At 51.8% G+C, this 17,331-nt stretch overlaps 1 protein-coding gene across 12 annotated transcripts in view; it reads right to left on the bottom strand.

Moving 5' to 3' along the window:
* The window catches only part of MPRIP (myosin phosphatase Rho interacting protein), a 77,084-nt gene that overhangs the window by 30,567 nt on the left and 29,186 nt on the right, over positions 1-17,331 (bottom strand). For 7 of the 12 annotated variants that reach the window (XM_072935652.1, XM_072935647.1, XM_072935646.1 and 4 more), the window contains exons 4-10: positions 15,383-15,534; positions 13,371-13,455; positions 9,788-9,998; positions 9,104-9,263; positions 8,747-9,016; positions 2,762-2,903; positions 2,144-2,260 (exon numbers count right to left, since the gene is read on the bottom strand). In XM_072935652.1, coding sequence (XP_072791753.1) covers positions 2,144-2,260; positions 2,762-2,903; positions 8,747-9,016; positions 9,104-9,263; positions 9,788-9,998; positions 13,371-13,455; positions 15,383-15,534 — 1,137 coding nt within the window. Of the gene's footprint in view, positions 1-2,143; positions 2,261-2,761; positions 2,904-8,746; positions 9,264-9,787; positions 9,999-13,370; positions 13,456-15,382; positions 15,535-17,331 lie in introns of all 12 variants that reach the window. The other 5 variants (XM_030284780.4, XM_002188689.7, XM_072935651.1 and 2 more) reach the window with 3 other exon arrangements.

Here is a 17,331-nt window from a genome sequence, read left to right as displayed (position 1 = left end):
GAGGGATCAGGAGAGGGAAGAAGTGTCTGCACCCAGAAGGCAACAGCAGCGAGTTGATTAACTGCAGCAGAGCAATGAAAGAGACCAAAACCAGTAAAATTCATAGAATAAAATAATAGTTTGGGTTGGAAGGGCCCTTTAAAGATCACCTACCCCAAACTGAATCATTACACTGTGTGGTGGCTAAATGTTTGCTCCCAGGAGGAACGGCGACCTCTGCACACTTTATTCACTTCTCCTTTCCTACCATTTCTCCTGCAATTTCCCACTGCTACACCAGCATTGCAGAGAAAGGATAAACAAGGAATTAGCAAGACTTCAGGCAGTTTTACCCTCTATTATATATTATGAAAGAAAAACTATGTGCTATTGATGCAAGGCTGCAGGGTTCAAAACAGGCTGAGTTCCTAAGGCTGGAAATACAGGGAATCCAAGCCCTGCACCACCCAAATGACACCTGCTTTTTCCTCTGATATGGGTGCATGGGGATGTTGAATTCCTGAAGAAAGCAAGCAGGACAGCGTGGGATAACTGCTGCCAGCCCCTCCTCCCAGCCCTGCCCGTGTGCAGGGAAGGATGTGGTGGAAATGCTTTCACTCCCCCGAGGCTGAGCTCCTCCGGCTGCTCCACGTGCTGCAGAGTGGAGGAGGAAAACACAGCAGTGTGTGAAATCCAGCTGCAGCATCTGAAATGGGTTACAGCAAGGGCAGCAATGGAAACTGGCTCTGGGAGCCTATTCAGCCAAACTTGCGGGGCAGCACATCCCATATTTGAGTGATCCGGTGGTGGTGGGAACCCAGTCCTGCTCCACAAAAATACAGGGGAAAGTAAAGTATTGAACTATAGAATGTTTAGGGTTGGAAGGAACAGTAAAATCATCTGGTTCCAACCCCCTGCCATGGGCAGGGACACCTTCCACTGCTCCAAACCCCATCCAATCTGGCCTTAAACACTTCAGAGACAGGGCAGCCACAGCTTCTCTGGGCAACCTGTGCCAATGCTTCACCACCCTCACAGGGAAGAATTTCTTCCTAATATCTAATCTAAACCTGCATGACTTTCTTCCCTTCATTAGATAATGTGCATTGCCACTTCATATGCACTTCTTGCACTTTTTATTCCCACCAAGCATTTTAAAAATCACTCTTGTGGCTGTACAAGTCTACAGGAAAAGCTCCAGAAACACCAAGCTACTGCATTTTTCTGATAAGTCCTTGAATAGAAGTTGTCCATCCACAAAAAATGCAACTTGTATTTACAGTAGCTCTGTAATCTATTTGAGAGATTAGCAAGTGTATTTATTTTGTCCCTACAGAAGGGTGGTTAGGGAGAGGAGAGTACTTTGTGTTTATTCTGTACTGTTTGCCTCCAGGACTGGTGAGTATTTGAAATATGCAAAGGGAGGGAAGCTCAGGAGGGAAGGTTCAGCCCTTCCTTGCAGCCTTCATCCCACTCACACCCACTTACAACTGCATAAACATCAAGGAAATGGCATTAGAAAACTGGGACATGTGTTTGCTCAGCCTGGTCTGTGTCCCTGCCCCTGGCAGGAGAACTGGAACAAGATGATCTTTGAGGTCCCTTCCATCCCAAACCATTCTGGGATTCTGTGATCCTATGAAAGTATCACAGTCATGACAGAGCAGCTGGTGCAAGTCCAGAAACTGGACTCAGCCTCTGCTGAGCTGGATGTGCCCTGCTGCAGCCTCTGCTGGGGGACACCATGGGGCAAAGAGGGGCTCTGGCCAGGTGAGGTGACCTCAGAACTTCTAGAACTTCTACAGACTGAGTGTCTGACACATCACACAAAGCATCAAGGACATGGGATATTCCAGGGGAAAATAACCAGAATAGGGTCTGCTTCCCCAGGTGCTGCTGTACTTTAAGGAAAAGTGCTCCTCACAAGACTCTTGAGTTTTAATTTCTGCAACAGGCAAAAAGCGTGGCCCTTCTCCAGCTGAGCTCCTGAGACTTTCAGCACTGGTCACACCTGATTCAGGTCCCTGAACCTGCTCCAAGTCTGAGTGCACCCCAAATCCCATGTGCTGGCTGGAGGAAAGCAGCAACAGTCCAGTTTTTGTGGGACCTCTTGGGAAGGGCCTCTCATGTCCAGGGGGCAGGGGACACCCCCCTGGTGGCTCACCGTCATAGAGGACTCCGTGGACCTTCTGTCCAGAGACTTTGCCCGGCGGTGTGGGGACAGAGGTGATGCAGACACGTCCAGGATGGAGCCCACGGCTGCTCCTTCACAAGTGAAGTCCTGTGTGAACAGCATTAGCCCAGATCAGTGCAGGAACTAGGACAGAGTCCTGCTCTCTTGGCTCATGGCACAAAAATCTGCTTTATTTAAGGGGCATCTCAGGCTCAGAAAAAGTGTAATTTCCTTGGCAACACATTTTTTTGTCCTTTCAGGCATTAATTTGTGCCCATTATACCCAAGCATATCTGGGACTCTCAAACTTGTTTCTTTTGTTACTTCACCCTATCCTGATGTGTCCTGCCATGCCAGATCTGAAGCTTCCCTTTGTATTAATGAAGAAAGAAGAGACAACCTGATTTTCTTCTCCAATCTACACCTGGCCCAAGGGAGCAGAGCAGGAAAAATCACACAGACTGAGCACACACAGAGGCTCAGCTCCTGCAAGAGCTGCCTGCAACTCCAAATCCACATCCAGGGACAAACCCTGTAGCTAAACCCTCTACCCAGGGCTGCAGGATTCCAGGTTTCATCTTTCCAGGATTCCTTGGCTGAGCATCTCACCCGCTTCCGTGGGAAAACCCTCTTCTCGCTCCTGCCCTGCCGTGTCTCGCTGGACAGGGCAGCGCCGCCCGGCGCGTTCGTCTCCATGTGCTCCGCGTTCTCAATATCCAGTGCCTCGAATTTCTCAATCACCTGGGATCTCCTGGAAAACAGGGACAAAAGGGAAACCAGGGATTCTTTAAAACACAAGAGCAGCAACTGCGTGGAGCTGTGCAACCCCACAAGTTTAAGGTCGCAGAATTGCTCGACCCAGAGTTCATGCACAGCTGGCTTTTGGTCCCTGTTTCTCTATGAGCTCCAGCATGGCCAAATCCAGGGTAAAAACTCAGATCCAACACCATGTTACCCACAAAGTGGGGGAAAACCTCACATTATTCAGCTCTGCACCTAGCATCTCCTTCAGTAACTAGAAACCACTCAAATACCAGCAATAACTTTTTATTTGTGACTTTTACACCCCCTTGGGAAGTAGGGATTATGGACCAGCTTTGACTTAAGCGTTGCCTCTACCCTCTAGCAGTGGGGCTCTCAATTGCTCCCCAGACCCCAGAGCACTGACATGTCAGCCCAAGTTGGGGTGCAGAGGTAATGGGTGGCTCTGGGTCCCTCAGTGTGTTCACTGCAACAGGAACCTTCTGAAAACTCAGCCCCACACAGGGAACAACCACAGGATTGCACTGAGCAAGGGGTGTCCATAGGTGCCCCAGACCACAGTTCTGGCTCACAGGATGCACCAGCTGAAAGGGAATGAGGAGATGAGAAGCACCGGGTACCATGACAGGTACAGGGTGCTCCCTGAAGAACCTGGAGCCTTTCCCTCCTCTCAAGTGGGCTGAAAATCCAGTTTGGACATCAGGGGCACGACCTGGGCTCTCAGACACTGCCTTGGTGGCCCATTGCTCCGTGGCACTTGGATCTCTGAGGATGGAGAACTATGAAGAAATGTGGATGGAGCAGGAGCCAACCCTGGATCAAACCCAAATGGGATTCGCTTAAGGACGAGCAAACAGGTGGAATTAGAAGTGCTGTTTCAGCATGAGAAGCTGCTCGTTGACCCATAGGAGAGGAATTTCCAAAGAACCTGCTTGTGTCTAAGTTTGCATTTCTAGGGGTTCAGGAAATTATCAGCCTCAGGTCTTCAATCACAAACTGGGAATATAAAGCAACCCACCACCAGCATATGCCAGCTGTGCTCTGAGCTGTGAGGCTAAAGTTCCATTTCAAACCTCCCCAAAAAGCTCTGTCCAGGTGGTTTCTTGACACAAAATTTGGACCCACATGTGCCACATCTAAACTTGGGGCTGCTTGCTCTGTGTGAGCCTCTGATGTGCATGAAAATCACAATGGCAACCACATGAGGGATAACAGGTTATTCAAAATAAAAACATTTTTAACACTTCCCACAAAGAGGAACAGCAGGTTAAGGGTTCAAAAACCATGAGAAGTTCAGTTTTCAACCAATATTTGCATCAAATCCTGTAAGTGAGACAACCAGTCTGAGCACATCCCATCCCCTGAGGGGCAGGGGCCCCCACTGCTGCTCAGAGCCAGGCTGCCAGGACACAACCAAAGAGGAAGGGACAAAATTGGTGGGGAAGACGTTGCTTTGTAAATTTAAAGATCTTTGATGCTTTTAGGGGGCATCTGTTCAGCCCCTGCTGCCTCCCAGTTTGCAAACTGGGAGTGGGCAGATCCTGGGCTTGTGCAGAGCTCCCAGGTGCCCTGGGATGCTCTGCTCATGAGATGCCTGACACATGCCAGGCTGTGGAGCATAAATCCATGTTCTGTGTTCACTGACAAGACAGGGAATTGTTTGCAGTCACATTTTTTTAACCCTTTTTATACTGGCCCAGCCTTCTCTGAGTCTCAGTTCAGGAGGGAGGAAAAGGTCCATGAATTAACATTGTCTGTGCCCTATTAGGTGAAGGTCTGAAGAAAAACAAATCAAGAGGAAAAATAAAAAAGAACAAAAACCCAACCAAAAAAAAAAAGAAAAAAAACAACATAAAAACAAAATCAAAAGCAGGTTGATTTCTCATGAAAGGGGCTGCACCACCAGGTTGTTCTACGGCTTGAGATTGAGATGAGATGGTAGCGAAGCAGGCGAAGTAAAGGTGGACACGTCACACAGCAACACAGCAGGAGAAGGTGGAGAGCAACAAGACCTGGAAGAAAACAAGGCTGGAAAATGAATGAACAGAAGAGGAAATTATATATTTGCATCTACATACAAAACAAAATCAAAATCATTCCAGTCATTCATCATTGAAAAAGGGAGGAGAAAAATAAATCACTGCAACCAAATCACAGCCCCAAGGGTTAATATCATCCAGATTACAGGAAAAAAATCTTTTTTTTTTTTCTTCCCATTAGATCAACATTTCAGAGAGGTTACTGCAAGAGATCCTGGAGGGACGGGGAAGGAAGGGCTCTCCTTCCCTCCCCACGTGTTGGATAGAGCTGCTCCCTCTGCACAGCAGCTCTGGGTGTACAGAACAAAGCTGGGACAGGTATGAAGAAGCTTTTTAAAAGCTGCGGTGCCATTTAGTGCTTTTCAACTACAAAAGCTCATCCCAAGGAATTCCTTGGCCATGCAGGCTGTTAATTGTTTCCAGGCCACTAAACCCAGGCTGCAGATCTCAGCTGTTAGTGGAGGGGGTGTGCAGTGGGAAGGAAAGCTCAAAAGACCAGGATGAGCTGTCATTAAAGTGATTTTCTCTGATTGGAAGAAAGGCCTTTATTTTTATTGGATTCATTCATTATTTAGCATCAAGAAAGACAGCGAGTGTCAGGAAAAGAAGAGGCATTTCCCAAGAGGTCCATGAGAATGATGAGGATAGTTTTACAAGGAAAAAAATCTGAATTTGGGAGAGCAGGAGCTCCTCTGTATGGGGAGAAGCAGAATTCAGAGCACAGCTTTACACCTCAAGAAATTCCAGAGAAGGAATTTGAGCGAGAAAAGTCTTTTAAACAATTTCAGGCAATTCTGTTATTAATTTATGCTAGAAATACACCTCAGTCCCTGACCACACTCCCACAGCAGATGTGGCTGACACACAACTCTTGCCAGTGTGAGAACATCAGGTCAACTGGGAAAGCTGTGGTTTTACAGGCTGCACTCCTGGAATTGTGCACAAAAAACCAAGTTTGTCAAACAGAAATCCTGAGATGTGCAGGGATTTATCCCTGCAGCTGCAGAGTCTCTCTGGGGTATAGGGACTGCTGTCCTAAGGACATTCCTGCAGCTCTTTTCAGCTGTGATTTTTGTCTGCAACACTTCAAGATTCATCCATGGGGTTTCCAAAGTGCTGCTCCTGCCCTTCTGTCCTAGGGATGGGTCTGAGAGGGGAGATTGAAGATGGCTCAACCTCTCTGGCCTCAATCCCTGTCCCCCAGCCCAGTGTGACATCCTGGGTGTGACATCCTGGTGGGTGCTGCAGCCCCATCCTGCCACGTGCCAGCAGAGGGAACTCGCACTCTGCTGCTCTGCCAAAATCGTGGAGATTATCTCCTGTTTCCTGATTCCTGGTTCTGAGTGGCTGCAAGCTCAGACGTCTGCAGGGGCATGGAGGCAAAGTCAGGTACAAATGGTCAACATAGAAAATTCCTGGACTTAAATCATGTAATACTTCTTGTGATAAGGAAACAGGATGAGAAGCCTCAACAAATGGCTTTATCTGGAGCAAAGCCTGCAGGTGTGGCACTCAGAATGCAACACTGGGTACCTGAAATAATTCTTTTCCATCCACAGCTCTGACACTTGCACTGATTTACACACAAAAAAATGGGAGGAAGAGCTGAAAATACCAACAGAATCTCAGTGAGTTTGTTTGGTTGCACTGAAGGGCAGATCTGCATGATGCCTGGCTGGTGCCTGTGGGGTTGGCATGGGACAAGTGTTCCCAGACATGTTAGTGGGTTACTGAGAAAGATTATTACAAATGGTGTTAAACCAGGGAGAAAAGCCAACCCCACAGCATGGAAATGAGTTATTTTATCTGCCCAACCTCAAACAGCACAGTCTGAGCTCGGAGAAGAAAAATGAGAGGGACATGGGGACTAAGTGAACTCAAGTCAAAAAGCAGCCAAACCAAGCTGAGCAGGGTGCTGGGGAATGTTAATTCTCTGGTGCAACTTTGGACAGTGTGTCTGTGCCCTGTTGAACCCACTGAGCTCCAACATGGCTGTCCCAGCTCCAGGACACAGAGCCTCTCCACCCACACCACCTGCATGGCCAGTTCCCAGGTTACAAGAGGAGAAAACAAATGTGCCTACCCCTGAACACCCACTGAGCTATCCCTGCTTATGGCACATTCCTCCAGTTTGGGCTGTGATCTATGGCCAAACCCTCTGGCAGGTGGGGACCCCTCCCCCTCCTCTCTGCCATCACCCCCCTCCCAAAAGCTGGACCAGGTTCAGCCCCATGGGCAGCAAGACCCCCGTGCCTGGTGCAGCTCCTGCTCCTCTCCCTGCACCCGTTCTGCTCTGATAAAAGCCCTGGGCTGATACAGGGGAATTGCTGCCAATACTGATAAAGCAAAAATACTGTTAACAGCCTGAGCCAGGCTGGAAAAAACAGACTTTCCCTGGGAAAAGGCATCCACCAGCAGGCAATGAGTGGGGCTGACATTAAAAAAGGACAGACTCTGGCAGCAATGTCCTCTCCCATGCCCCGTTATCTGCTATAATTCTGCTCCCCAGCTCTGTGCAGGATGATCCCAGTGCTGCAGGATACACCTGTGCAAGCAAATGCAGCAGGGACACAATGTCACAGGCAGCACCAGCTCAGCCTGAAAACCAGAGCCACCAGCCTTTTCTCAGCCTTGTCCCCAGTCAGGGTGGCCAAGGTGGTATCCTCCTCCTCCATCCTGGGAAAAAGCCAATTCCCAAGGCAGACAAAGCCAAACCCAAGCTTTCCTCCTTTATTCCCAGTCCAGCACTCCCTGCACACACTCTGGGCCAGGTTTGGGATCCCCCTGCTGAATGATGGCACCAGAACAAGGCTGTGCTGCACATCCCAGACCTGCTCCCAGCACTCAGAAGCCAGTCTGGAAAGCAGTCCTTTAGGGGCTGGGAAGGAACAGAGGAGAAGCTCCTACTGAAACTGTGCGAGAGAGAACATGCCCGGAGGAGAACCAGGGCAGGAAAATCAGACTGGCAGGCAGCCCTCTTGCCCAGGGCCTGTCTCCCAGTTTGCTCCATTGCCCTCACTGCACAAATGTGTCTCTCCCAGGGCGAGTGGAGCCCATCCTTGGCCTCGCCCCGAGGGCACCCGGCACACGCTGCGGACGCCCTCCCTGTCCTCCTCCACACTAAGCTGTTTTGCAGCCCGCTGAGCCCTGCCTTGGCACTGCATCCACCTCTCCCTCCTCTCCCAGATTAATGCTGTGACATTTTGAAACCTCTCTCAGCTCATTAGGCAGTTGCGTAAGGCACCTGGCACTAAGGCCACTAGGAGAGCTAACCTAATTAATGGTGCCGGCTGCCAGCGTGTGCCGCGCTGGGAGGGGCCGGCAGGGTGGGCAGCCAACACCACCCAGCACCAGGGCAGGCTTAGATTAAATGCTAGGAGGAAATTCTTCCCTGTGATGGTGGTGAGGCACTGGCACACGTTGCCCAGAGAAGCTCTGGCTGCCTCATCCCTGGAAGTGTCCAAGGCCGGGCTAGACAGGGCTTGGAGTAATCCAGGATAGTGGAAGGTGCTCCTGCCATGGCCGAGAATGGAACCGGGTGAACTTCAATGTCCCTTCCAACACAAATCATTCTACATCCCCAGAGCAGCCAGGCAGGGTGACACCTGCCCACTACCACTATTAAAGACATCCCACCACCTGGTCAGCATGGACGGGCACCCTTAAACCCAGGAGCACTGAAAAACAAAGAAGCTCCACCCACCAAATTCCATCTGCTCCATGCAGACTGCGCTGGGGACCCAACCTCACTGCTGCTGGAAGCATGCAAGGAGATGAGCCACTCATCCCTTACCTTCTCTCATTCCCAAAGAGCCGGGCCACTTCTTCTCTCCCAGGGCTACGAGCCCGGGTTCTCCGCTCTAGCCGCTTCCTCTCCACCTGGAAGGCCTCACGATTACTGATCCTAATGGCCTTGGGAACGTCGGCCAGGGTGGTGTACTGCCGGCTGGCTTTAAAAGAAAGGGGACGCCCCGATTTCTCAGCTCCCCTTCCTACATCTCTGTTGTTGGAGTCCTTGTGCATGGGGCAACTGCTCTTCGAGTCCAAGGAGTTCAGAGAGAAGCTGTGAATCATTCGGTCGCCTGATCGGATACCTGGGGAAGGAAAGGGCTGGGCATGCTCCTGTGAGGGCGATTTGGGATAACTGTACCTGTTGTTCGGGGTGCTGGGGCTGGGTGGGCTTGGTGGGGGTGGCAGTTGCTGCTCTTCCAGCTTTGAGTCTTGTTTGGTCTTCTCCAAGGAGAAGTACCCGCTCTCGACACGCGTCTTCCGCCCGCAGTCTATCCGGTCTCCGTTCATGGAGCTCTCCTCTAAGGGACAGAGAAGTCACCGTGCTTGGTTTCAAGTCCAAGTTCTGCTTTTAAGAAAGAAACACCCTGATTCCATGCAGGACAGGGGCAGGTGTGAGAGCAAAGTTGGTCTGGGCACCAGCCCCATGCAGTGCTACCTCCTGCACCCTTGGCTTTTCCACCCTGACCAGCCCTCATGCCCATGGAGATGGCAGGACAGTCTGCAGGGAACTGGGGATTCTGATCCAACCCTTGGGCCAGGTTTCTATAGGTGAAAGATCTGGATTTTCAAACCAAGAAATGGGCAGCTGCGGTTACAGCTCTGCATCCATTTCCATCCCTGTCCTTCCCAGCCTGGCAGCAACCACAGCTCCATGGATGCAATTCAAGGGACACCTCACTGCAGAAAACATTCCCCCATCTGAGTGAGAAGATAAGGGAAATGTCACCAGCACTGCAACCGGTCCCCAGCCCCCATTGTTCTAGGGAGAACAATGGCATGACCACCACAATGCTACACCTGTGTTGGCATCCCCATCTCTCACCTTCCTTGCTGTCCAGCACGGGATCCTTCATGGAGCTGGCAGCCCCAGCCTGGCCTTGCATGGGGCTCTGGGCTGGGCCAATGCCACTGCCCCCATCTGCTTGGTCTTTGCCTCTCATCTCTTCCTGCCAGAGCGTGGACTTGGTGGCAGGAACCTTCTCAGCACTGGGAATGTTGCTGCTGGTCACAGCCATCTTAGCAGGACCAGGTTCCTAAAAGAACCAGTTGACACAGGAAGTTAGAGAGTCTGCCCCAACTCCACACTCAGGGTCCCCAAGGGCTTGGCCCCGAGGTGTGAGCTCCACATAGCTTGGGTGCTGCCCATGACACATCACAGCAGGACAGGGATGGGACAGTGATATGTGTCCGTGCTTTACGCCCTTTTAAAACATCCCCCATCATCTTCAGTGCTTCTCTGCTAACAAGGAGCTCTGGAGCCCATCAGATGATGGATGATGCCCCTTTGGTGGCCACAGCCCAGCCAACCCAGGTTCAGAATGTGACCCAGAAGAGGCAGCAGCTTTCCCAACTCCTTCCTTGGCTTTGTTCATTAGCAGATGTTTTGCTATTGTCATATTAAACTTCTGCATTCACAGATTATTTATCTTAAAGCCACCCATAAATCAATGACAATTAACTCCCCTTTGGATTGTGGGAAGTTTTCCAGCTGCTTGTTCCCTTTCCATGGAGCAGGGGGGAATACAGGAATTCACGAACTAGCAACTGAAAGCTGGGAACAAGAGCTGCAAAGAGCATCCTCTCTATCCCCTCCTCCCACATCAGGTGGGTTTTAGCCCTGCACCTCCACTGGCATTTGCAGGGCTGTGCTGGAGCCACCAGGGATCTCCCAGGGAGTGTGTCTTGTCTCCACACACAGCCATGACAAGCAGCAAATGACCTCAATTGGAAAAAAAATCCCCTTGGGAAATTTCACACTAAAGGAATGCAGTGTTGGAGGTAAACGATCCGGAGTTCACGGGCATCCTGCTCAAGGGGACTCTGCTCCAGCAGAGGATTGGGCCAATCTCCAAGGTCCCTTAGACTCTCCTTCATTGATCCAAGCCCAAACCTAATCACCAGCTCAGGATATATATCTTTATATATCTCTTACACACACCCCCATGTAATTATTTGTAGATATGTATTTAATTAGGCAGAAATGTGGGCCAAAAAGAAGTCTGTGAGGGAGCAGACATTAACTCTCTGCTGCTCAGGGGAATGAACAGCTCCAAGAGGCAGAATGAACCAAAAACAGCAAACCCTGCTTCTGGTTGCATGAGATGTGTCTGGGCACGCTCTGCTTACCTGAGCCTGCCACACCCCTGTGCAAACCCTGGGCAGAGCCTCAAATCCCACATTTCAGCCCCAAATCCTGCCTCAAGTTCCCATGGGCAGCAGACAGGCACAGGCATTCCAGTCTCCTGCTGCTGGAGCACGGCAAAAGCTGCAGGAGAAACCTGCTTTTTTCTCCGTAAAATTGCAACCCGCTTGCAAAGCAAAGTGAAAACACCTAACACTCCCTGTCCAAAACTCTGCAGAAGCAGTGGTATTCCCTGCATTGCTCCCACCCTGGTGATTTTGCAGAGGGATGATGCAAAATGATGGGGGGAGTTGAAAATGACCTTGAGGCTCCAAGAGCATCCAGCTGTAACCAAGGTCTGCTCTACCACAGACAAGCAAAAGCTATGTGAGAGTGAGAAAAAGCAAGAATATAAAATTCCTTTCTTTATATCCCAAGGTGTCCACCCCTCCCTAAGCAGCTCTAAGACATGATCTACTGCCTGATTAGTGTGTGGCCATCTTTAGGAAGACTGCAAGCTTTCTCCACCAGCACATGGAGAGCAAGCTGAACAGCAGCCAGCTTCAGGAGAGGCCATTTCAGAGGAGGATTCGGTGCTGATTTTCTCCTCAGCACCCTCTTTCCTTGCCTGGACCAACCACCTGCATCAGCAGGATCTGGGAGACAGAGGAAAGATGCTGCTTCTGCCTTTGCAGGTTGCTCCTAAGTGCCTGACACAGCACAGCATTCATCCAGCAGCAGCTCCCACGTGGAGGTTGGTTTTGCAAAGTGAATTTGAGCCTTTTTCCAGCACCATGGGGATGGAAGGCATGGGATGGAGAGAGTAGAAGGAGGGTAGCAAGCAAGACAGGGTGGTCTGTCCCAAGACAAGAGGGCAGTGTGCCACAAGGGTCCCTGGTCCCCATCCCCAAGCACCTGGTAGCCCATCTGCTAATGGGGAGCCGGCATCCTTCCCACAGCTGCTTCCCTTATTTGGTGTTCAGGAGCTCAGATCCTGTACGGTTTCCAAGAAGTTGCCATGGTGATGAAATGTAACCCAGAATGATGTTTTTCTGGCTCTGTGCCTCTTGTCATCTCCACCCTGTCCCCCTCCTGAACCCAGCCTGGGTTTAGTGGTGTACCCTGGCCAGGGTGAGCATCCCTGCCCTGCTGCATCCACTCCCTGGGGTGCACCAAATGCAACAGTCCTCTTCTTGGGAATTGAGGATTGACAACGCATAACATGAAGGGAGGAGGCATCTTCCATGGAGCATCACCAGAGCCAGCACTTGAGGGCTTGTTCTGGCTGTGAGGACCCCGGACCTTGGCAAGGGATGGCTCAGACTTACAGCTTGGTGTACAATAAAGGATCATCCCCCCCATTATCTTTTTTTTCCCATTGCCCAGAACATCTTTATCCAGGGGAGTGATGAAAACTTATTCCAACAAACACTATACAAAACCCATCCATGGCCCAGTTTGCACCAGGGCCATCCTTGGAACTTCATCAAAGAGGACTTGAAAACCAAGGCTCAGGGGAGCCCTGACCAAGGCTCAGGGGGACCCTGATGCTGGTTTTGGTCCCCAGCATGGCTGGAGGAGCCCTCCCAGGCGGTCCCCTGTGGTGGTGGGACGCACACACAGAGGTCAGGCGGCCTCAGGGACATGGCTGTTCTCAGCCCCGGCGAGGGACGAGGGTGGCCCTGGGGTCACGTTCCCCATCTGTGGGATTGTCCCCCATTCCAGCCACGTGGGAGCCAGGCAGGAACGAGTGAGTCACAGCTGGCCCCACTTTTTACCATTTATAGTCAAAGTGAGCACGAAGCCACTGCCGGGTCCCTGGAGAGCCCAGCTCCGGCCCCCGGAGCTCCCAGCCTGGCCCTGGCCTTTAGTATTTTCCTTTCATTCCCATTATCTCTGGGGTCATCTCTAAGGGAGTAACTGGAGCCCGATGGAATTTCATCCTGTTTCGGACAAAAAGGCCCATGAACAGCACCTCTCCCTGGTCCCCCATGGGGACCATGTGGCTTTGTGGCCACTCCCAGGATTGTGTGCAGGGATGGCACCACAAAACAGCACACAGGGGGCAAAACGTGACCCCAGAGCAGCCAGGAAAGCAGGAGTGTGTGACCCTGGAAGTGATGACCAGGAATTAATTTGCACCGATCTGCTGTCCTGGTTTGCACAGGCAGCATCAGAGTGATCCTGATGGCTAGAGGGGATCTACCCCAGGACCAGAGCAAGGCTGTGGCCCTGAGAGGGAGGCAAGGGACTGGGTGACTGTGTGTGTGTGTCTCTGGGTTACCTGGGGAGTTGGGGGCTCTACCTTCCTCTTCTTCTTCTGATTCTGCTTGTTTGTCCTGGGATAGACAATCAGCATCTCCAGCCACCTGCAGGCAGAGAAGCAGAAGGTGAGGTCTGTGCCACAGGGACAGGAGTGATGCTGACCTGGTCAGGGTCAGCTTGCTGAACAATACCCAGAAACCATTCCAACCAGCTCCTGGGGGAAAAATAAGGCAGAAGAAGGATTACCCTAGGGTGCTTTGGCTCAAACCCTGCTCTCTGCAAAAGTGAGGCCACAGCCAAGGCTGACATGAGGCAGGGATTCAAGGATCTTGAAAGACAGTGGAGAGGGACGGAGCCTCCAGCAGGACCGTCCCCTTGAGCGATGCCAACACCCGCACACTGCAGACAAAGCGCTTTTGTCCAAGGAAGACCAGCATGAACTCGGCATTGAGAAGTCCTGTGTCCTCCCACAGTGGCCTGACAACCTGCCCCCGCATCTCTGAGAACTCCACAGGGATCCCTGGACCACTGGGAAACATTCCCACTTCAAATGTCCCTGCTCCCCTTTCCTTCTCCCCCTGCTTTGCACGCTGCTGCTGTAAAGCGTTCAGAGACGACAACATCAAGTGGGGTTTGGTTAAGCAATGAACGCCAGAAGCACAGAATGAACGTAAAATGAATTCTCCCCCAGCCAGGGAAATCTTCCTGTTGTGCTGCAACTGCAAACAAAACCAGCCTGGCTCGGCCCCAGAGTGGGACTGCTCAGGGATGATTAATGCCTGCAGTCAGGAGCAAAAGCACTGCTTCAAAACCCATCGCTGGGCTGATGAGCAATAAATCAGCCCCACCTCACTCCGCAATGCCTCTCCCTCCCACGGCAGGCAGGACCAGCAACAAAGGCTGAGCTGGGAAGCGGAGCGTGGGGAGAGGGTGGAGAGAGCAGGCCATGGGGGCTGGCCATGGTTTGGGGCACAGTCACTGCTCCTGCCAGGGAGGAGAGGAGCTCACTCCCCTGTGCTGTGATTCTCACATGGCTCTGAATTCCAGCTCCACAGCCACTGCAAAATGTTGCTGTGAATGGGGCTGGGGGGACAGGTTTGCCAACCCAAGGTTCACCTGTGCTCTCTTGTCTCAGTAGGGCAGGGAAATTTCAATGTATGAAAACACTCATCTGGTCAAAATCACGAATTCTTAGTAGAAAAATGTCTATTTCAACAAGTATTTACAGAACAAAGGGAGTCTCAACTGAAGATAAGGTTTGGAAATAGAAATCTCAGCAGGAAGTGCTGACTCTGCTGCTGCCAGGGCTGGGGGAGGCAGGAGATGCTGCACCTCGGGAACAGTGGGAAAGAGCAAGTGTTCATCCCTTAATCTTCCTGCTGGAATTTCAAATGTCGAATTTTGGGAGGGAGGCACTGAGCTCTGGGCAGTGCCCATGTGGGAAAGGTGAGCAGCAGTACAGCCGCACTCCGTCACTGTATGCTGGCAACTCAGCTCTCCAGGGCTTTGCACCTTCACCAGCACCAGCTTCAACCCCAGCTGGCATTTGAGTGATGGAAAAGGATGTTTCTAGGTCACCACCCAAACAGCTGGAGTTGGGAAATTTACCACGATTTGCTTGTTTTAGTGGTCTAATCTTCGGTGTCATTGAGCCACTGTATTCCTGTGATATTGTAACCATCCTTGGAGGTGAGATGCTCCCCTGGGACCAGGGAGGTGGGGAGCATCCACTCCAGGATTCCACATCTGCCCAGGGATGCATGAGAACCAGAGGGTGTATGGCACTCAGGGTCGGACATGCCAGCCCCAGAATTATGGGACCTGCGCCAGTGGGCTGGGTGCCTAAAATGGGATGGGATCCCTAAAAGCACTGTGGGGTCACCACAGCACCCATCATGAACCTCAGCACCCAGATCAGCCTGGGTATGCACAGCCATAGTACCCAGCCTTGGTCACGGTCCTGTTCACCTTCCTTTTCCTCCTGGCTAATGGAAGAACCTGGGAGAGGCTCAGCCCCAGCTCTGCACTCACCCACTGATGATCTCCTTGTTCTCTGCCCGGATGAAATGCTCCTTCTCTGGCGTCAGGATGCACAAGGAAAACTTCTGCCCTGTCCGACTCTCCCCATCCACCACGTCTGTGCACTGGTTCATGTTGATGGTGCCCTGCGGGAGGGTGGTCGGCTGCAAGGGAAAAGAGGAAGGAGAAACATTAAGGAGAGAAGAGTAGAGGAGCACAGAGCTGAGCCCTAAAACCTCTCCTGGAGGACACCAGGATCCTACACACCAAGATGCTTTGCCCACAGATAACCAGATGCATCAGTGTGCCATGCCCAGTGCACAGCAAAGCTCTGTGCCATACGTCTGGGGACACAGACCAACCAGTACAACTCCTGCCACACCAGTCTGGTCCACTGCTGCCAGTGAGGTGCTTCTCCTATGCCAAATATCTAGGGATGGGTGGCTGCCTTGTTGTGGCACCTGGACACCGAGGAAAGGCACCAAGTGGCCAGCTTTGGGTCTGTAGCTGCTGGGGTGGCACCTGGGGACAGGGACGGCAAAGCAGCAAGGTCTCACTGTCCTCAGCACAGGATGGCTCAGGGATAAACAGACAGACACAAGCACCAAGTTTTTCCCATTAAATTTTTAAAAAAACACAAGAGTTTGCTAAGGAAGGAACTTGCTTGGTGGGTTTTCTGAACAGTATCACCTCTCAGCCTGATAGCTCCAAGGAGACCTGGTGAAGTGGGGCAGGTGGTGGCCCCTGTGGCCCAAGGGGACACTGAGGGACATCCAGAGGGGTGTCAGCACTGACAAGAGCTGACAGGTCCATCTGGAGCAGCGCTGGCTCATCCGATTACAGCATATCCAGCCGTCCCCAGTGCCTGCAGCCCTCCCTGCTGAGCAACTCCATGGCTCCCATGTCCCCAGCCTGCTTGCCCCCACCAGGCTCGGTGACACTGGGGTCCTTCCAGCATCCCAGGGCAAACCTGCACCTGGGACATAAATGACTGAGGGAGATATCCCTCCGAGCTGCCAACAGCATCAAAGGAGGACCTAAACCAGCCTGTGAACACCTCCTTGCCCTGCTAAAGCCTCCTTGTGCCCTCCAGATGGCCGGGCCAACAAGGAGACGGATTTCTGGCAGATGCTGTTAAGGTTTTTACCATGGAAACCAGCTCCCCTGCCAGCAAAACCCCTCCAAAAGCAGCCTGTGCCATGCAAAGAAAGGGTGACAGGAGAGAGCTCAATGGCCCCAGCCTACAAACCCAGAAATTCAGATCAGTCTCCCAGAGCTCCCAGTTTAGCCATCTGCGGGTGGTGGGAAATAATCCCTTTCCCAAGGAAAAAGGTTTTCCCTGCAGCTGTGTCCCTGGGTGGGGGCATCCTATGACAGCCCAGGGGTGGTAGGAGCCATCACAGGTGCTGCAGCACTGAGTACATGAACGGGACCAGTTGTACATCAGAGATACCAAACCCTCCTCTTCTCCTGGTGGAAATCAGCATCCAGAGACCCCCCAGGATGGAGGGAGAGAAAGCAAAGTCCAGCCCAGACCCCCAGCACGGCGCATGCCCAGCCTCCCGCCCTGCACCACCATGGGTAGTCAGCTCCTAAGAGGATTTTTTGTCTTAGACAACAAAAATAAAACCCCGCTTTCCGGGAGCTATAAAAACCCAACGGAAAAACTTTCTCCTGTTCCAAGTGGAGTCTTGGAAAAGTTTTTGTCTTGCTGGCCTCTGGCACAGCCAAGGCCTCCAGGACTGTAAGGTCTGGGTCCAACCTCCTTCCTCTCCCAGAGCAGTTTTGCACCAGGGAATTCAACAAAGACAGGGGTGAGGAGGAGGGAGGGAGCCCCACAGAGGGATCTTGGGTCATTCAGTCCCTTGACTCCCTGTAAAGCCCCAGAGGGATTTGGCACAGGAGGAGAGGAAGAACCAACACCCTCCAAGCCCATGGCAGTGCAGGGTGGCTGCTCCTGC

Source organism: Taeniopygia guttata, chromosome 14 (assembly GCF_048771995.1).
Source record: "Taeniopygia guttata chromosome 14, bTaeGut7.mat, whole genome shotgun sequence".
NCBI classification, from domain to species: domain Eukaryota; kingdom Metazoa; phylum Chordata; class Aves; order Passeriformes; family Estrildidae; genus Taeniopygia; species Taeniopygia guttata.
Note: the sequence above shows the minus strand (reverse complement) of the source record. Positions and strands in the feature narration are given on the sequence as shown.